General features: G+C 39.2%; 1 protein-coding gene across 1 annotated transcript in view; it reads left to right on the top strand.

The window, feature by feature from the left end:
* ACOT12 (acyl-CoA thioesterase 12) overlaps window positions 1–21,334 on the top strand; it is a 23,843-nt gene that overhangs the window by 1,128 nt on the left and 1,381 nt on the right. The window contains exons 3-12 of the mRNA XM_008935409.1: window positions 932–1,033; window positions 3,246–3,378; window positions 5,236–5,386; window positions 8,728–8,847; window positions 10,222–10,372; window positions 12,628–12,683; window positions 13,063–13,123; window positions 14,639–14,722; window positions 18,790–18,923; window positions 20,326–20,454. Coding sequence (XP_008933657.1) covers window positions 932–1,033; window positions 3,246–3,378; window positions 5,236–5,386; window positions 8,728–8,847; window positions 10,222–10,372; window positions 12,628–12,683; window positions 13,063–13,123; window positions 14,639–14,722; window positions 18,790–18,923; window positions 20,326–20,454 — 1,121 coding nt within the window. The remainder of the gene's footprint in view (window positions 1–931; window positions 1,034–3,245; window positions 3,379–5,235; window positions 5,387–8,727; window positions 8,848–10,221; window positions 10,373–12,627; window positions 12,684–13,062; window positions 13,124–14,638; window positions 14,723–18,789; window positions 18,924–20,325; window positions 20,455–21,334) is intronic.

Below are 21,334 nucleotides of genomic sequence, written 5' to 3'. Positions count from 1 at the left end.
GCAGGAACTTTGTGCAGATATCTAAACAATATCCCTGCCTGGTGAAACTCTGCTTTCATAATGACTATTGTAATTCCAGCTAACAGATGTCAAAGTAGAGACTGAAGACATCACATCTTTGGCAAGAGTAATGGACAGAGTGGGATAGGTGGTGTTGATCCACTCCAAAACTGTTGATCTCTAAACAGTCCTTGGATGAGATCAAGAATCCACTCAGTAGGAGGAAATTTAAGTATTGCTGAAGCTTCTTCTGATACAAAAATGTCTGTCTCAGGTGTATGCATGTTCTTACTCTGTATTGTAACTAGTATGCAATGCATCACCCAGTCCCTGACTTAAAATCAGAATTGAAGCTTAAGGGCACTTTTCTCTGCATTGTGTACTTTTCTCTGCAGTGTGCCCAAGTCCAATTCTCATTAATATTAATGGCAGTGATGCATCTCACAGAGAATGTATCCCAAAATCTTCTAAAAGCAAGAAAAACTTCAGAAGGTTTGATGCACGTCAGGCCTGTCTCACAGGATCAAATGCAGTGTTTCACCTTCAAGTGTTTCACTGTGTTTTACATGTTGGTACAGACTTTTTTTCTCATACAGACCTTAGAAAGATTCAGATGGGGACTCCAAAAGGCACACAAGTAAATAGAAAGAGATATTCATAAAACTAAATCTCTTTCCTAGTTTTTATCTTACCCTTCAAGCGATGCTAAATATATATACACACTGTTCTAAAAGGTTTCTCAGAGCTGAGCAAATATTCTCATATTCTTATGTATTCAGAGACGTGGTGGTAGAGAGCAGGGGGTTTTACCTGTTTTAGGTTTAAGAGACTGAACATGGTTAATTTGATAAACACTGCACCATTTTGTCTGAACTGACAATGATGTAAATACCTTTTTTGTCTCCTTCCTCCACTACCTCCTTCCTTGTAGGTTGGCATCAAAGTTACAGTACAAGACCTTTTGACTAATGTTGAAAAAGTTGTGAGTGGGGCATATGCAACATATGTAGCCAAACCAGTTGGTGCTGGAAAGGTATTTGTTCTGTTTTCTTCCGTGCTTGAAGTTACTGGGCCTTTAGTATCCATGAAATAACCCAGCTTTACTGGTTTTGAAACACAGGAAAATGTTAGTACTTCTTTATTCTGATCATAGTAGGAAAACAGCGTGAAGCCCAGGCTATATGGAGATTTATTTTTTTGCCATCACATTTCTGCTCTGAAATTAATAGCCTTTATTTATTGTTTCCACCTACTCTTGCACATTTGCTAGAAGTAAAACTGATGTCTTTGTAAAGGCTGCAATATTGACAGAGGCTAATAACTGGAAGAGAGTTCCCTGATAGTCTGGACAATCTCTCTCTTTTTCAGAAACTGACCTAGATACATCTTAAAACTTGCAAGGCTGTTGGTGGATTTTTTTTTTAAACTTTACGTCCCTTTATGGGGTTGTTGTTAAGACATGACTGTTCTGATTGAAGGCATTATTTGTAAGCTAGCTTCCAATCTAAACTAATTATTTTCTGTTTATGTTAAGTAGTTTTCATGCCAGTGTTGTTTTTTCTCCCCAGTGTGTGGCTCCCCAGAGGTATTTAGAAATCTGTGACAGCACTATTTGGCCTTGACATTGCTGTGCCAAACAGGCACAGTTCTTTCAAAGTTTTCATCTGAGAAAGGCCAACTATTTCTTAGGTCCTCTTAAGAGAGTCTCTTTGTATTTGGCATTCTTCTTTTTGAACAAGAGTGACTAGAATAATTTATCTGACTTTTCCTGTCTCATTCAATGTGCTATGACAGTGTGTCTGCCTTTTTAACCTCCACTGCAGATTGGCAGAGAGTAGCCATCCCATGAGCAATTAATAGACCAAATAATTTCTGCTTTCTCTTCTGCAGTGATATATTACAGTTTTCAGAAGAAACAGATTGGAATAGTTTTACCAAAACTAAAGCCCAGCTTGTCTGTGAAAGCCTAATGGCTGAATTGCTTAAGCTGAATGCACTAAAATAGTATAACGTGAGGAGTGTTTATCAGTTGTTTGATAGCATATCCATTGCTTCAACCCATTTACCTTTTGTCCAAATTTCCAGGGAGGTTAATTCAGGATTAAATTGATGATGATTAACTAAGATTAGGTTTAACACAGGAGTGTCCCAGACAGAGTTTGAGACATATTCAAATTTCATCACAGATTATACTCTTGGAGAAATTAACATTTTTTTCAAGTCTGCTTTTCTGAACAACTGCTGCTGAAGTTGTGCAGAGAGAAACAGTGTGCACTCACCATCCTCATCTCATAGCTGGACCATCTGAGTAAAGCTAGGAAGCTCTTAGGAAGGGCCAGAAAGGAGGCAAAGAAACTACAAGAAGGTTTGAGTGAAGACTCAAAGGCTTGAGAAACATTAGCAGCACCACTGCAGGTCACAAAACCTTGAATTTGTCTGTGCTGTGGTGCTTGTGCATTATTTTAAGGTTTCTGAGTCTAGACTTTTAGACAAACCACAGAAATGACTGTGCAGTGGAACCTCTGCAGTATTTATCTAAATGTAATAATTTTATTAAGCAAGGACAGGTTTGGGTTCACTTTGTCATTGAACTGACATACATGATGCATTGCACTTAAGAGAAAAGAAGGTCTGATCCTGGCAAGAGAAGAGTGCATGTCTGGGCACAAGCAGTATTTTGGGCACAAACCTATAGTCTGAAGCTGCACCAAGTGCTGGATGTTCATGTGTTTCTTCTCCACTTCAGAAAACCAGTGCTTCATTGAAACTAGGTCCTTAGATGAAATAGGTTATGTGAGTGTGGCATTAATCATGAAAGAGGGAGTGGGCTATGGGGTACACTTTCCCATGGGCTACACCACTGATCAGTGTGACTGGATTATTTTTCTGATAAAACAATTCAGTACCCAAACCTTCACATTAAGATCTTTTTTCTTGTTTCTTTTTTTAAAGAACTGTCTTAAATGGTTTAAAGAACTGTCTTAAATGGTATGTGCCCTCATGGATATTTCTATGTAAAAGATAAAAGCACTTTGTCAGTGGGTTTTTACAAGTGATTCTGAAAGGAAAATGCAGAATCTCTTGAACTTTAACTCTGTGCTTGTTTGTGTTAATAGAACTTGTCATCTTGGACAGCTGATAGCAAAAGGTTGTAGAAAATGCTGATGCCATTGTAAGTTCAAAGTGTAGTGTGTTATCATTATAGCATTCAGAACCCCTTTTTTTTTTTTTTTCCATTTGCACAGATTGAATTAGATCCTGTAAAGCTTCTGTCTACAGAAGACCAACTGGAGCATACCTTGGCTGTTGAGAGAAGAAGAATTCGACTGGGCTATGAAGAGGTCTTTCAGAATCTAATGCAGGAAAGTAATAAGGAAGGTGATTACTGTGGTCATCATAGAAGGTGGAACAAGTTACTTATGGGCAGTGAGAAGGGAGGAAAAAAGCAGATAAAGCATCTGAGTAGAGTTCCTTGAGGTTATGGTACTGTGTAGAAAAGTGTGTGCAAGTTTTGTGAGGGTATGTAAGACAGTTATTCTGACAGAGTGGCATTTCTTTGTCCTTCAGAAATTCCAGATCTGAAAATGCAGACTTGAAGGCCAAGCATGCGTTAAACAGATGTGAAAAGCAGATCTTGTAGGTCGTATGTGTAAGATGTAAGAGTTATGTGGAAATTTGCAATAGAGTAAAGAAGTCTTATGACACCACTTGTAATGTAGGTAGGATGAAATTCACTCAGGCTTATGGTTGTGTCTTTGCAAGAAGACACTGAGAATTACATTTAAACCATGGGGCCACTCCCAAGAATCAAGAGAAACTGTATTACATGGAGTTCAAAACAGGTATAAGAAAAATTTCATCTTCTCATGACCAAATCAGAAAACTTGAGCCAAGAGCCAGTCTTTATTTCTGAATAGTAATCTTTGTCCTTAGAGAGAGTTGTACTCAAAATTTCTGTGTTCCCATGCAAAAGAAATTATTTACAACAGGTAAGAAATATGCTGTTATCTGGAAAATCTGAGCCATAACTCCATGTATAAACAACAGACGTTATGTGGTTTTACTGAGGAAAGATGAAAACTGTTGTAAATAAAAATTCTAGTCTTAACAATTGAAAAAGACTGTGTAGAACTCAAGAGACTTGTTTGCTACAAGCAAACACGTTATTTGTCTTCATGTTAACTGTCTCATAGGAGACAGCTTAATACCATGAAAGACAAACCAGAGGTTGATGATTTTGGTTTTCACTGCCTTGCCTGAAAACTTCCTCCAAGGATCTTATCGTTGTTAGTGCTGATTCATCTGCTTAAGCACAACAGAGGAAAGAGAGAAGAAATTATTGTGTGTAAAGGCTACCAGATAGCAAAATAGGTATAATTCATATCCAGAAAGTGAAGTTTGTCTTCTGAGTGGATCTGATGCAACAACTTAAGTAGGTGCAAAGTGCAGATCAGTCAGATGTGTCTGCCTGTTTATATAATCATAAAATTAGTTGATGGCAAAAGTAAAAAGTACAATTCAGGTCAAGTAGTTTCTAGCACTTTTAAAATGACTGACATATTCTCATGTCTAAATACGTTCTTGCAAAATACAACTGTAAAAGCAGAGATCAGAGTAAGGACATGTGGCTAAACATTTAGAGGTGAATTGGAAATGCTTAGATAATGGAAGGTGGTTACTGATTCAGATCCATATTTCTCTCTTTTGTGTGTTCTATGTTGTCTTATAGTAATAATGAGATTTGTAACAGGTTATGAAATAATGTCATATGCTGGCTTTCATTAGATACACTGGCACAGGTGCCCATCATACATGGTGGTCAAAGTCTATGAAAGGCATTTGAATAAGTGATAACCACCTCTGACAGCATCCGTTGGAGGTCACGTAAAGCAACCATCAATAATCACAAGCACGTGCTGAGGCTGTTGGCTGCATGCATTCACGGCTAGCCAAATTTCACAGTAGTGGCCTCTGACACAGCTTCTTGAAAGGATATAGTGAGGGCTGGGAAGAATTGCTGTGCTGTGATAAGACTGCAAGGTGCACCATCCCCCACCTCTTACATCTCTGGAAGAACAAGGCCTCTTGCTTCCCTTGCAAAAACAGAGCTCTTCCCTGTCATTTTTTTATTTCTTCTCTTTGTGTCTGAAGCAAATTGCACCAAGAGAATTTTCTTCTTGGCTATGAGAGGTACTAGCTGAAATAATTCATTAATACATTACTGCTGTATTTCAGATACCTTTGAAGAGGAAGGTGCAGTTTCAACTGACATCACTCATGTACAGAGTATTGAGCTTGTCCAGCCTCCACATGCAAACCATCATGGAAACACTTTTGGTGGCCAGATCATGGCTTGGATGGAGACAGTGGCAAGTATTTCAGCAAGGTACTTTTCTGTGTCATAGTCTTTGCACATGGTTCTGAATGGATGTGATTTTAATATTAAGGGTTTCGCAGGAGTTTGTTTTATGAAAAATACAGGCTTGAACCTTTGTGACTTTTCTTCCTTCTCAGAATGCAGATGGCCTTTGAACTATGTATGTGGTACAGTTCGCACAGCATGCCACACCACTACAGGAGTCAGATTTAATTCTTCTTCTGTTACACATGCAGACCCTAAGGCAAAAGTGACTATGTTATGCTCCTGAGAATCTGCAGAAAGTCCAAATTGGCCATAGGAACAGGAACTTGGCCTCCTTGTGGCTTGTGCAATGTTTTAAAGGCAAGCTTGGCTGTTAAGTCAGGATAAAACCAATACTGACCCTGTATCAACTGATATCCAAAAGAGAATGGCCTTCTAAATGTTAGTCTGCAGATCCTTTTGCCAGAAGAAAGAATAAGTCAGAGAAGAAGAATCAAAAGGGAAAGGTTCTGTTTTGTTAGTGTGCGTATGGAAGGAATGTGTAACCTTAAGCAAGTCACTTAACCTTTCAGCCTCTCTAAGACCCACATCCTATGGTTTTTAATGTTTTTAGCAGTTTAAAGGGCTCTGATATCTTCAGGTAATAAGTGCAAAGTATTTTTGTGACACTACCTAGTATTGCTTGTCAGTATGACCTAAACATATAATAATTTAATTTCTCTTCCCCGTCCAGAATCAAACCATTGTTTTTCTCTCTGCCTGTTCTTGGACTCTATACAAAGCTTCTTTGTGAGCAGCTCTTGAGTTTCAGTTTGAATTCTCCTTGCATACCAAGTGACCTTATTCACTGCAGGGATGTTAGATATGTTTTCACTTTTTAACTTTAATAATTAAATGACTTCCCCATTCATTATTCATATAGTTTTGATTTGTAGCCAGTAGTTGTACTGATAACAACAGATCTTCTGTAGTGGTTGGATAAACAGCTTGCTTTTGTAGCATTAGAATGCACCGACCTTACCCCAGTGTGTAATTTCAATGGCTTCCGAGGGATTGTTTCAGATTTTTGTCATAATATGACCCACAGTATTCACCTGATAAATTTTACCTAGTGAGAGTTGTATTTATGGTTAAAAAGAGAAAGAAACCACCAGCAAACCAAGTACTGAAGAAAATTTCTATGAAACAATGAATATCAAACATGGTTTGTCATGTTGAAAATTTCAGGAGTAATGGCAGGTGACAGAGGCTGATTGAAAACAGAGATTTAGTAGTTAATTCTTGAGAAATAGCAACTCTCACTACAAGTCTTTTGTGAGGCCACTCCCAATTAGACCTGAACTTTGAAGGTGCCAGTTGAGAATTGCTATGACCACAAGCTCTGATGGAGGAATGGAAGAGAAAGGCTAACCCTTGACAAATGAGATTCTAAGGGTATTTTAAAGCTTACTCACCCTCCTCTCCATTACCTACCCCCCCACACACTTTTGTGGCTAAACACTAAATTAAAATCTTGCAGATACCAATGAAGCCATTTGAATAATACTAATATTAGTATGAACAGGATCTGTGCTTTCTTCTTACACTTGAAGTGAAAGCATTCGGGGCATAGTTTTCCAGGGAAAAATATAATATTTAGGCCAAATTTCTAGTTTGTTCCTCTCTTATTATTCAATAATATTGTGTCTGAGTCTTTATAGTCAACATGGTAAGTAAGATCACCATTTAGCATTTTAAATCGTTTTTTTTTACTCTTAATGAAAATACAGAGTCATTTGAATGTATCAGTCCATTAAAAAGATGTACCAGTCTATTAATTAGCTGCAGATAATTGTGTGCATTTAACAATACCGGTACATTAGTTTGCAGGGTGCAGTTGAGTTAAAAGCTAGGAACACTACAAAGCTGTATTTCCAAGTTAAAAAATGCATAAGGAAAACTCTGTTCTCAGATGCGCATTCTAAGTGAGGAGTTTTGGACACATGCATGAGGACAGGGCATGTTTTTTCAAACCCTAAAAATAAGTGCCGTTATTGTACATTGTTTCATTTTCATATGATGCACTGAGATCCCAGTAAAGATTGGGTTTTGACTGCACTTAGAACTGCTGAAGAAACCTAATTTTTGCACACTATGAAGAACATGTAAACTAGATCCCATTTCCACAAACATTTAACCTGTATATGTACTGTAGACTTTTTTCTGGGACATCTATGAAGGTCAGAGAAGTGAGGAGTTGTTGGAATCCCCCAGTGCAGATGACACAGTATTGCAGAACTTTTCCTTCAGCAGCGTAGCTGGTTTGATCAGGTGTGTGCCTGCTTGTCCACTGTCCATCTGGTCTGGTCCAAGGAGCAGCTTTGCTCCTGCACTTATGGAAAGTGTGCTCACCTGGCATGGACAATCTTCTGTACTAAGCCAGCAAAGTTCTGCCACAGTGGCTACAGGCTATTTCACAAGCAGTTCAAAGACATCCAGCAGGACAACCCAGCTGAGCCTGACTCTTTGTGATTGAACGCAGCACAGGATCAGGTCTGAAATTTGAGCAGATGGGTGAGCAGACAGAGTATGCAATTAGGACAAAGGGAACAGAATTACTAAGTTTTGTGTGTTTATAACAGTATTGTGCCCTGAGCTTCCAAAATTTAGCTGGTGGTTCTGTGTTTCTGAATTGGTAAGCGATCAGTTCAACATGTTTGTATCCCTTGGTATGTGCAAAGATGAGATTCTCAGCTCAGCACCAGTAGCAAACTGCACATAATTTCATAAACCAGATCAAATTAAAAAAAACACTGAACAAAAACAACTGTGCATTTGGCAGTTATATGAGTAGTTCCTTATTCTTATTTCAGATAACACTAGCAGAAAACATCTGACAAACAAGCATAAAAGTACACGTGTTGAGAAGGATAGACTGACATTGCTTTGCTTGAAGACTGTTGCTGGTGCTTAACCTTTCTGCTCAGGTTTCTTTTAATTGTTTAAAGGCTTTATAATCTGGAGTTTTCACATACTGAGCAATATCCTACTCCCCATGCTATCATATAGAAATTAATGGAACTCTGTGAAATAAGTGGTTACCCTGTAGGTAAGGGATTCATGATCTGGCTCCAAAAGAAGGTAATATCAAGCAGCGAGAATTAATTAGTTGGTGTTGGTAAAGTGTATTGAAAACGAAACAGCATGATGTAAGTGGTGTTATTATGTTTGAAGCTCGAATTATATGCTCTTGGAGCTGAACATGTTAACTGTATTTCAGTGGGTTATGGAATAAATTAGTGTAGTGTAGTGATATCACCATATGACAAAGGAGGTCCTTTAACAAGACTGTACCTTTTTGTCTCTGTCTCTGACTTCTTTTTCAGCCGCCTTTGTCATTCATATCCCATCCTGAAATCAGTCAATATGTTTAAGTTCTGGGGACCATCTGTCGTGGGGGACCGCCTTGTCTTCAATGCAATTGTGAACAATACATTTCAGAATAGGTAAAGCTTCTCATCTGCTTGTCTGCCTTGGGTTCTCCAGCACCGGCCTAACTGTGTTTCATGTTTCAGCTATCAGTAGGTTGTGCATTGTTGAATGAATTATTTTTCAGTTGGAGCTCTGATGAGTACATCTATGTCTGTACCTATAACTATCTGTCTATATATGCCTTTTTAAAACATTTTTTTTCAGTGAAAGTTTTAATTATTGCCTTACTTTCTTCCTCAATTTAAAGATCATTTGTAACCAAATCCCAATCCTGCAAACTCAGACCCTATATATCACTCTGTATGTCAGGGATTTTCAGGGGATGAATTGGTCACACGTTTAATTCTTCAGAATACTCTAGCTTGCTGCCAGGATCTTCCTGTCTTGGTATCTGTTGACAGATCTGGGTTCTATTTATTGCTGGTTACTGGCAAAATTCATGCTTTATTTTATTTCTTCCCAGCGTTGGTTTGGGTGTACACAGAGGTGAGGCTTTGCCAGCTGCAGTTGCAATAAGAGGCTACTGCCCATGCTGAAACTTTACTTTATCTGAGTATATGGTCATTGTAAACATGAAATGTACATTTTTGGCACACTGAACGCTGCTCCTGGAATTTAGCAGTGTGGGTGTTGACCAATCTTGCACAGATCCTGCCTGGTAGTGGTTAGTTTCTCTCTGCTGTGCATGTGGTATCTGCTCTGCAGTTTTAGGGCTGCTGCTGTGTTTGTCTCACAGAGAATGACTCTCCTCTCATTTTTGGCAAGGGGATGGCACCTCTCTGCTGGGTTCCTTCCCCATTTACAGGAATGGCACCTTGGGCTAACAGGCCCTCTGGCTAAGCCAGGGGTGTGACTCAGCTTACGTGGAGCCCTGTTCCAGCAGGAGGACACGTTCAAAAGTTGCAAGCTTGTAGTGAGACAAACCACAAGAAGGCAGAAGCTGAAGTAATTCCTTCTTCAGATGCTGCACACAGGACAAATATTATCCCGGCATTGGTGCTCTATGGCTGTTTTCTTTGGTTTATTTGGAGCCCACAGAACGCCAGCAGGGCTTGGGTTACTTTCATACCATGTTTCTGCTGAATGTCAAATCAGTATCATCCTGTTCACTTTTTGTGCCTGTTTTCAGAATAGGTTTACTGTTGTTCTTATTTTTTTCACTTAGCTCAATTTCTGCTCATTTTATTAATGCTACTTAGTGCTAGCTTGTATTTTATTTCTGAAATATGTCTGTCCAGCCTGAGTAATTTATTTTGTGTGCTACACATGGTATTTGAGTCAGGCTTCCTGCACACAGGTAAGTGTACAGCAGCCCTCTTTAGTGTATCTCAGGGCTGCTTCTGCATCACTTGCAGTCATTCAATGATTAATTTAAACTTTTATTTCAGTGTGGAGGTCGGTGTCCGTGTTGAAGCTTATAACTGTGAAGAATGGATCAAGGACCAAGCACGGCATATCAACAGTGCATTTCTCATTTTCAACACTGTAAATGACAAAGGAGAGCTGCTCACCTTCCCCAGGATCAAACCTACTACAAAGGTCAGCTCTCATTCTCAGGAGTAGGATGAAAGCCTGTGTGAGATTTTGTGCTCCACTCCAGCACACTGCATATCACACAACCAGCCACTATAACCTTGCTGGGGAAGCAAGGACTAAACAGGGCTGTGCACTGAACTGCATCTTCTTGCAGAAGAGAAAACCTCTAAATGAAATGTTTTCCTTTGAGAGATTTGTTGTTGTTAACTTCAGTCATCCAACACTGAGAGGTGTGATGGGGTGTAGTCCTCATAGAATCATAGCGTCTGTATGGTTGTAAAGGACCTCTAGGATCATCATGTCCAACCTTCCTCACAGCATTTCACTAACCACTAGAGCATAGCCTCAAGTGCTACATCTGCTTGTTTTTCGAACATCTCCAGGGATGGTGACTCCTCCACCTCCCTGGGCAGCATGTTCCAGTGCCTGACCACTCTCTCCGTGAACAAATTCTTCCTAATATCCAATCAAAACCTTCCCTGGCACAACTTGAGGCCATTTCCCCTTGTCCTTTCATCAGTAATGTGGGCGAAGAGACCAACCCCAGCCTCACTACAACCTCTTTTTAGGTAGTTACAGAGAGCAATAAGGTGTCCTCTCAGTCTCCTCTTCTCCAGATTGAACAACCCCAGTTCCCTCAGCTGCTCCTCACAAGGCATGTTTTCCATCCCTCTCACCAGCCTCACTGCCCTTCTCTGGACGTGCCCCGACACCTCCATGTCCTTCTTATCCTGTGGTGCCCAACACTGGACACAGACCTCACTTAAGGTGAGGTCTCCCTAGTGCCGAGTCCAGGGGCATGATCATGAGAAATTCTGTAGAAATTCCCTCTCAGTGGACAAGGAAGAAGAATCTGCTGGAACTCCTAAGTGTCAGTGACTATAAAGTTTATTTTATAAACCCCTAGTGAAGACGCGAAATGGAGTTAATAAAGAAGCCTGTAGGACATGGGTGGGCTTTTCTGTTCCTTTGGCATGGAGATGTCAGCATGTGTTTCACTGAAAGAGGTTCATGAAGTACTCAGAGCAGCTTGAATACTGTTGTTGAGTTGTTTGCTGTGATATTACTTGTCATTGACCTTATTTCTCCAATTATGAGATTTTTAGAAAGCCGGCATTGACAGAAATTAAATTATTGTAAAACATCAGTGAACTTAAATTTTATAGGATGGCAACTGGACAAAGAAATCAAGCTGTCCTATGTACTATCTGAGGCAGTAATGTTCAGTACTGCCCATTACAGACAGTTCCAAGGGGAAAGACTCACTCTTCCTCTAAAAAAAACCCCAACCCAACAACCAAGAAACCATAGCAGCTTAGCTGCTGTCAGATAAAGTGCTTCCCTTAAAGACCTGCCTAGAGAGGCATCCACAAACTAAGTGCCAAGATAGGAACACCCATTCCTTCAGAGTGAAGCAAACAAAGCTAGGAAAATTCATATGTGTTCAAGGCAGTTTAAGTTTTCAGTGGTCATTTGACTGAAAGTGGCAGCTTTCAGTGACTGGTATAGCAATGTTCTACACAACAGACATGAAATGTCTTCAAAAAAAAGTTGAAGAAGGCTGAGATGAACTAATGTGGAAACTCTTCCAGAAACTACGTCAGCTCGTAAAAACAGAGAAAGAGAAGCTTTTCCCAAAGTGGCATCTCCTTGAAAATGACAAGTTCTCTTGACCTTTAATGCAGTTTGCTGTGGTGTGTGCTCTTAGGTCACTTTTGTGCTGCAGAAGAACAATCCACCCTGGCAGAGTAGTCGAGGTGGCAGGTCGTTCCCTTCCCTTACGACTACTCTGCCAGGGTGGATTGCTTTTCTGGGCACATCACATCTGTTTGCACAGTGCTTGCTGTGTCCCAGATCCACAGGAATTCTTCCATGCTTCTTTTGTGCTCTGAATGTCAGGTGACGATGAATTTTATTAACAGTTTTTTTGGTGGCTGGCACATTTAGAAAGACTAGAATGTGTGTGCTGCACTGCCCAGCTGCCACTGGTTTAGGACAAAAAAGCTCTAGGAGGATGCTAGGGTGATAGAACTTTTTTACTGGGCTGTTTTTACAAACATAAGGAAATGCTGTCAAGTCAAAAGTAAACCACTGAGTCAGGTTAATGTAGGGGAAGGCCAATGTACAGAGTACAATTCTTTATTTGTAATACATCTCTGGCATTTGTCCATTTGTAAGAAATAATTTTTAGTCTTCTTTGTTTAGACTGTTTCCGCAAATAATCTGATGTGTTACTGTCTGGTTTACTTTTTGTAAAGGATGGTGTGAGGAGGTACCATGGAGCAATTGCCCGAAGGAGGATTCGACTAGCCAGGTATGGCTGGGTTACAAGGAGAACTTGATTATGAAAAACTAATTTTGTAATGTATCTTCTAAGGATGTGGTTGTTTGTTAAGTACCCAAAGTCTCCTCAAATGAAACTGTAAGTTTCTTATCTTTCCAAATTAGGTTGCATAAGTTACATTAAAATTATCAGAGGGCATTCAGCTCAAAAGTACTTTGCTTGCTAGTTTACTCTGTTTCCCTATCTTTCTTGTCAAGAAGGAGTTACTGCAAACTGAAGATTGACAAAATATCTCTAAAGTATTTAAAAGACACTTTAAGCCTATGCAAGTGATTGTTTCTAGCATATAAAGAAGAAAGTGTAAAGAAAAAGTTCATACTACTGTTTTTCTTTTGAACTTTTAACTTAGAAAATGCATGCTCTCTGCTAAAGAAGTCAAAGCATCTGATCCTTGGGAAAGAAGCAATCAGGTAATCTGTAGATCATGTCTTGTAGTCTACTTGCATAAAATGGTGTATTTGTACATTTTTTGAGCATGTAAAACAGTTGTACAGGCTGTATCAGTTTTCAAAGTGGACCTTCTGTACTTAAGTGTTACCATATTTATGGAGGAACGGATAAAGGTGTAGTAAGAGGAATACCTTTTTCTTCTGAAAAAAGGGTGTAGAAGCTTCTGTTTTAAGAGTTCATTTTCATACGTAACATAAAAAAATGCATTTAAGATGAACGTCTAACAGGTGGTCCCTTAAGCAGCCAAGCTGTAAGGTCTTCTGCAGATTTATATCCCAGTGTCCTCACCTTGTAAAAAAATGAATTATTGAATTCTGCAGAAGAATTAGTCTGGAGGGTTGTTTTTGTTTTTTTTTTTTTTGGTTGGTTGGTTGGTTGGTTTGTTTGTTTGTTTATCCAGCCACTCACTTTCTTAAAAATTGCTGAGAGGAGACTGATTTCATAAATTCTAAAGATAGGTGAAGAGATATGGCAATAACAACAGATAAACAGTGAAACTGTAAATTTTGTTTCTATGGAAAAGAGAGGTGAAAACGTGTTCCTTCCTAGCTGCTTTGCATGAGTGGTACATGTTTCTGTACTAGACATGCTGGGCCATAGAATGTGCCTGCATCATGAAATGAATAGTAATGAACCTGAATTTAGGTGGGTTTATACATGCCCTAAATGTTGTTTTAGCATTGAATTCTTGTGGTTACATTTTTACTGCACTTAAGGTCTCAGTGACTCTCAGAAATTTTACTGGGTCTTTTTCCATTACATTAAAAAAATAATGAGAATTATGATGCAGGAAGTGATTTGCTGTTAACAGTGGCATCTCCACTCTTTGATGCATCTTTCTTTTCTGCAAAACAATAAATATAAATATGCACATAATGATAAAAATGTTTTACTTGACATTTATTTAATATTAAATTAAAACCTGCCATTAAAGACTCTAAGGCTGTATTTTCTTTATACAGTGGTGAAATGAGAACTCCATCTACTGTAGTCAAGCATAAATAATGGATATATTTTTACTTTCTCTGCTCTGAGCCTGCTGTGTAAAGCAATTGCCAAGATAGACCACAGCATGATAGCACTGAAGAGGTTAATTTCCTAGTAGATTTTAATTACTTAGTAGGAAGATGGACAAAACCATTAATTTAGTGGTCTGAGAGGTTACCCATATTATCTCTCTGGTGATCACAGTTTTTCCGCACTGCTTTATAATTGGAGAAGCCAAAAGTAGTATTTTGTTGTTGCTTAATTAGGGTTGTTCTGCCAACAGCCATGTCAGCACATAATCTAGCTATTGGAACTATTTAATTCAGAAACTACTGGACTGTGTTTTCTGGAAGGAAAACACTTGGGGGAAAACAAACATTTGTTTGCAGTTGAGAGGTAATGATAGAAAAAAGAGTGTCTCATTTCTGCAACGTTTAGTGAAATGAACCTTTGCTCCTTTATTCTCAGAAATGTATTTTATGTTCCAGGCATATGTGAGTTACAGCAATGTAGCTGCACTGACACACCTAGCAGCAAAACCAGGATGGGAAATAACCAGTACACTGGATGATGTAAGTGGGTAATTGTGGAGTAGCTAGGTAGCCACTTGCGTTATGTTTTGCCGTAACAGGAGGGTGGAGAAAATCAACATTTTATGTTTGTAAATAAATACATTGGCTCAGCAGTGTTTGCTTTTACTGTGGCTAGGGCTGAAAACTGATGAGTTGTGCTTGTTGAGCCACCCACAGGTGAATGTAGAAACAGAAAAACATTGTTTCATGCGTGAGGCATTTTCTTTGTCACAACTGACATGCTTCTTGTGGCTTTGCCAAATTAATTCCAGCGAAACACCAAACGTGGACGTCTTTGTTCAGGCAGATCTGTTAATGATCTGTGGGGCTTCTCATGTCTCTGTGATAAGCAAAATGTGTGTGGCAGTCTGTAATATACTGCATTTACCAGGTTTGCAGCATGGGAGGTGTTTGTAAGTAGCAGGTATTATCTTGTGATGGTTCCACATGGACACTGCCAGTCAGCGGGTGGCAGCAGTTTATATACCATATTTTTCAGTCTCTCTTCTCAGAAGACTACTTATCTCTTTTTTCTATGCATGTTTTTCCTTTCAGATATTTTTCTTTCTGCCCTTTTTCTATTAAAAAATCACAAAAGCTTGAAACCAAAGCAACTCTCTCTTCATCGTCAGTGTTACAAGCTCAAAATCGACTAAGGAATCTTGTGTAAGCCAGTTTTGAGATAGGAAGATGCTGCTAAGAAAACTAGTAGCAAGATAATTTAGCTGGAAAAACTTGTTTTTAACCTAGTTGCAGTGCATGTTTTCCAAACTATCAGGAGATACCCATTAAGGTTTGGTGTCTGAAATATGGTTAGTGACTGGCAGATTGCTTTAAGGTCATGTGGATTCACAGACGCTTTGGGACAGGAAAAGACTGTTAAAGATCTTTTAGTCTGACCCCTTGCATGTCACAGTCTATGAAACTTCCCTTACTGATTCTTGCATCTAGTCAATAAGGTACCTGAATAAGAGCTTATATAAATCATGAGGAATTCCAGTGACGGAAAATCTGCCAGTCCCTTGTGTAGGTTTTTCCAGTAGTTAATTTGCAATAAACACTGTTTTTCCAAATAAATGACAGACAGCACTCAGGCTGAAAAAAAAAACTAAGCTTGAACAATCAGGCTGAAACATGGAGCATTATTTTCAAGCTTGTACTAAGACTGTCTTAATATCCATGTGAAACTTCCTTTCTGCATCTACTGGGACTGCCACAGTCTCAGTTTCTTAATCCTGAATGCTGGAAACCTGTAATAGAACCAGCACCAATTGTTGTGAAGAATTCATTTCATAGAAAAACCACAAATCCATTTACATTCTGGATGATATCTTAAAAGAGTAGATGTTACTTCTGTCTCTAATGAAGCCACCAGGTTTCTTCCAGTATTAATGGAGCCTGGAATTCTCTCCCCTTTTTGAGGAGTCTTGACAGTAAGATCTGCCTCTAAGCCACTTGGGCCTTATCTGGTGGAAAAACTTGAGCAGCTTTTTCTAGCTGTTCTTTCATCTAACTAAAGTAGGTACCTGAAATCCAGCAAAATCTGGCTCAGGCAGGATGTAGGATGCAAATCACACTGATGCTCTCAGTGGGTGGAGAGTAGCCATCCATCCCAATTATTCTGGACATTTCTGCATTATCTGTCATTGGCAGTCATTAGATATTCCTTAAAGAAGAGGCAGGGATCCAGGGTAGCATGCTACCTTTTTTTTTTCCCTCTGGGAGTATGTATGCAGTGAACACTGACAGCAAAAGCACTGATGATTGTTGGCCACTTCAAATTTATATATTTATATTTTATTCTTTAAGTAGAGATCGTCTTTCTTATTTAGCATCTACTTGCAGGCACAAGGCAGACTGCTGACAAGCATGAATGTCAGCAGCAGGCAGAGGGTACAGTTGCCATATGTGACTGTATGCTTACCCCCAAATTAACCCACTAGGTGGATTAGATTTGCTCTTTGGCAAAGAAAATGAAAGTAAAACCAATGTCAGACTTTACCTTCACAACTCCTCCAGTCAAATTTAGATGTGCACTTGAGTCCCTAAGTGCTGGTGTAGATGGAGCTCCAGGGAAGGCTTTCTGCCAGCTCCAGTTAATGAACCTGCCATCCTGGCAAATGCTAATTTGGTTCACTGGCCACTGTCTCTTGTTCACTTTTGTCACCTTTGCAAATGTGAGTGCAGGGGTAAATCCCTCAAAAAAAATGCACCTGGCTCAAAACATCACATCACCTTTCCTTAAGCACTGCAGGCCACCAGACACATATCGAACCAGGGATATGTCTTTATCCTGGTGCTCAGGGTTCACAGAGGTGCAGGCACGGAACTGTGACTTAGCCTTGCTGATGGACACATGCAGCAGCATCTCCACTCAAACAGATCACTTCACTGTCCATTAAATGGTTTCTTGGGGAGAGGCTGACAGGACAAATAGTAGGAATCAAGTAGTAGTGCTGATCAGTGCTCTGCCTGGGAAAGGAGACTGTAAAAACTATTAGAGTCAACTGTATTTTGGGATGAAAAATGCTAGTCAGTTGGTTTTGCAAAGCAGCATGTGCTGCTCTATATGCAGAAGATTTGTTCCCTTTTCCCTGGAACTAGAACAACCCCAAGTCGATTGGCAGTTTTTGAAGGCAGAATGAGGCACTCTGAGCTCCTTGACACAGAGCCACAAGACTTGTGGGCCTATTGTAATAACCTGGACTTGACGGTGTTCATTTAGCAGAGAGATGTTTTAACAGCTGCACCTCCTACTTTGTTTTGTGATTTTTCAAGTTTAGAAGACTCCAAAGACAACATGATTTCTCTTCTGTGTTCTAAGGAGAATAATATTGACCCATGCATCCTGTAGCTGCTTTCTTTAGGCCTTTTGTTTTATGCCAAACTTTATTTCAGCAAGATGCTTGCTGGATTATATTTGTGGTTTTTTCCTATTTCAAAACATGAGAATACAAAACCATACAAAATCTGTGTTGTTACACAAATGCTCCATTAATCGAAAGATTGTTCATTTTTGATCCAGCAAAAACAAGCAACAGAGATGATGAAGCTTATGTGTTTTGTATCACTTAAAAATAAAAATGAATTAAACCTTCCTAGGGTTTGAGAAGCAATTTAGCACATCAGTTTCATTGGTTTGTCTTATTTTGATAAAGTCTCACATATACTGCAGGGATGCTTGTCTTACCCAGTGTGGCCTCACTCCAGCTTGCTCCCGCTCACCAGTATCACATCCAATGGATTCTGCTCTATAGTTTGAAGTGTCTGGAAAGCTTTAATCAAGCATCACCTTCAGATACTTTACATAAGCCTACCTTAATAAAGTTTCTTCCACTCCTTCCTAATAAATTGTGCGTTAGTTCTCCTTGCTCTGCCACATTTTATGTTTTGTTTCTGTAACTCAGCCTGTCTCAAGGGGCAGGTTAAAAAATGGTAGAATTCCAGACCAGTTCTGACTTACCCAGGTTTATGAATCCCAGTCTCCTGTCACTAGTCACTGATGCCCCATTCACAAAAAGAATTTCACAAGGTCCTTATGTTGTGTCGTTAACTTTTGAAGTTAGTGAACTGAGCCCTCTGTGAGAAGAATTTCTATAGCAAGGTTGTGAAGAAGCTTCTGCCTTCCTTCCTAAGTAGATCTGTTGTTGTTTATCAAAGTTATGACAGTTAGGTGGTCCTTGCAGAAAAAAAAAAATGCACTGAAATATCTCCATTATTTTCCAAGGCATCTGCAGTGTGAAGGGTATTTAGAGACTCTATGTACCCAGTGTGAGCAGGAAATCATACTGGCCTCTATCTCATTCAGTTCCACTTGCAAGCTAATTCAGCCATCCCTAGCCAGATGTAACTCTGCTGTCACTATTCCATGAGTGCATTTGATTTTACATTTTACTGCATTATAATGTAAAACTAATCTTGAGTACTGATCTGTGTTCCGTCTGTCAGATACGGTTTCATAGAAAGAAAATGTGAGAGAAAATGCCTAAGTCCTAAATGTGTAACATTTCTAAGTGTTAAAATATTTATGTCAATTGTTCTTTGTTTTGTTGTTACTTATTTTCCAGGTAAAAATATGGACTCATGAGGAGGGTGATGTGTTGTCACTCAAAGTGGAAATGCAAGTGAAGATACCGTCACATCTGGCTTTCTCCCTGTTGTCTGACTTCACATTCCGCCAACAATGGGACAAACATTTCTTGTGAGAACCCACCTTTTTTTTAAGACTATTTGAATCAACTGACAACTAACCTTTTCTGTGCAAATATCTTTTGAGATGTTGACAATTTTCCACCTAACTAAGAGGAATTGGTGTAAGCAGCTGAAATTAGTGATTCATTAGTCAAAGCATTGATTGGAGTTTTTTACTGTAAAAAACCAAAAATTAATTTCTCCTTTGACTGATTTTAAAATACAGTTGCCCTGGATTGTCAAAAGAGAGAGCTGGGACAGAGGTTACCTTTTTCTAAAAGTAATATAATCCTGTGTCCAGACATGTATATGTTAAAAGGTTTAACTTCAGTAAGCTGCATGTAACTTGAGGTGGATATATTGTGCTTGCTTTCTGCAAGAAATAAGGCAAAGCTGTGAACTCCTTCATGCTGGTATTGTCTGGGTTCAATGCTCAGCTTCACTGCACAAAATGAGAAATCAAGAGCAATGGGGTTCTTCAAAATGAAAACCTAAAGAAAAATAACGTGTTACAAAAGGTATCAGAATTGCTGTGAAAGCTGTTTGAGGTTCTTTTTATTTACCTTATATGGTGTAGAATAACAAATAGAAACAAGTGCATTTGATACACTAATTTGATCTGGTATAAGTATTCTGCTGAAGGAGAAGCTTTCCTCACTTAGTCATTCTAACCTGAAAGATTTTTATCAGAGGGCAAAAGTGGAGGTTTAGGGGTATTTGAAAATGTACAGTCACTGTTGAATTTATGGCTTGTAACAAGTGAAATCTGAAGAAATACTCTGTTGATATTCCCTATCTACAGCCAAAATCTTGGTTTTTAATTGACTGGTCAAAACAGAATACCAGTTTAGCAGTGCTTATTGCTGAGGCAGTAGAAGCTGAAATTAAATAAATCCGTTACTGACAGTGTATAAGAAAATTCTGACCTCTTTTTTTTTTGTAGTGAAAACTCAGAGATAGTGATCAGTATTTCCAAGAGAGTGAAAGTGTGTCCTACCCAGGTGATCCCATCTGAATGGAGCAGAACACAACTTTGAATAGAGCCTTAAAAGTTATTCCTGACTGTCTTTTCCATGGTGTGCCAGATGGAAAATATTTGGTAATTCAGCAAGTATTAGGGCTTGCAAGATAATGTAATTCCTAACAGGAATTACCAGTATATGAAAAATAGGCTTTTAAGACATTGCTCCAGCACCTTGCAGCCACATTTTGTGGGACAGAGAGGTGGTGTCAGGGGAGGTATTGCAGAAAACCTGAATTTTTCACTCTGTGTTCCTCTCTCTTCCTTGCTGCCTGAACATGAAAATCTAAGGATTAATGTTGGGATGGAATATGTATTTGTAACATGCTTTTTGTAAGAGATGCTGTTGCACACACCAGGGCCTGCATGTGTGTGTTAAACGTATTTGCAGGACTTGTGAGGTCCTACAGGCTGTGAATGAAGATGAGAAAATATATTATGTTACATCTCCACCCATGACAGGCCACAAACCCAGAGACTTTGTGATTCTTGTGTCTCAAAGGCAACCTTGTAAGGCAAGGTAAGTATGCAATTTGAAGTTCAACTGTGAGCACTTCTGAGCTAGAGTTTTGGATGCTGTGGACCTTTATCTGGGCCTGTTGTTGAGTGACAAAGACAGTATTTTATTTTTTAAGAAACTGGATTAGTAGCTGATTTGAAATACTGTATGTGGATGCCTGAGTTAGCGCACCCAGACTGCAATGTGAGGGTGGAATAAAGGAAATTCAGCGCATCACAAACTCGTGGCATAGTCCAGCGTTACTTCACTGACAGGGACTCGTTGGGCATGCTCTGTCACGAGGGCAGTCAGGCCAGAATTCCAAACAGGCAATCTGGAAGAAAACATGTCCCAGAAGAGCTGTCAGTGCGCTGGAGCACATAACTGGGAGCTTGTCTGTTTGTTTGAACTGACTTTGTAATCCCATTTAATGTAATTCTGGTAGTTTTCCTTCTGAAGGAAGTGCTTGGCTTTTCCTGAAACTTTCCTGTTTCTTGTGACTTTCTTGTCAGTGTGACACATGTATTGTATCTGTAAATTTTGTTGTTCAGTGTGGTTTAAAAAGTCCCTTGATCAGTTTCACATACTTTGATTTTTTTTTTCATTAGATTTCGTTTTGTTCTTGCATAATGACACATGGATAAATGGGTTCACTCAGTATATCTTATAGTTCTTTATTCTTAATTTCTTTTCTTTTATTCAGTAAAGCTTCATGTTAACAGAACATTGCTTCTAAAAGGCAGTATTGTGCCTGTTTTGTTAATTTGTTTATTTTCCCCAGATCTGGGCAGTGAGTCATGGCCACCTTTGATGGGGCCGCACTGTAAAGCCTTTTACAGTAAGGACTGTTCCTAGACCCTGATTCTATAGACATGGGTCATGAAGAGTGGGATAAATTATT

The sequence above is a fragment of the Merops nubicus genome, unplaced genomic scaffold (genome assembly GCF_000691845.1).
Source record: "Merops nubicus isolate BGI_N331 unplaced genomic scaffold, ASM69184v1 scaffold27062, whole genome shotgun sequence".
In the NCBI taxonomy this organism is placed as follows: domain Eukaryota; kingdom Metazoa; phylum Chordata; class Aves; order Coraciiformes; family Meropidae; genus Merops; species Merops nubicus.
Note: the sequence above shows the minus strand (reverse complement) of the source record. Positions and strands in the feature narration are given on the sequence as shown.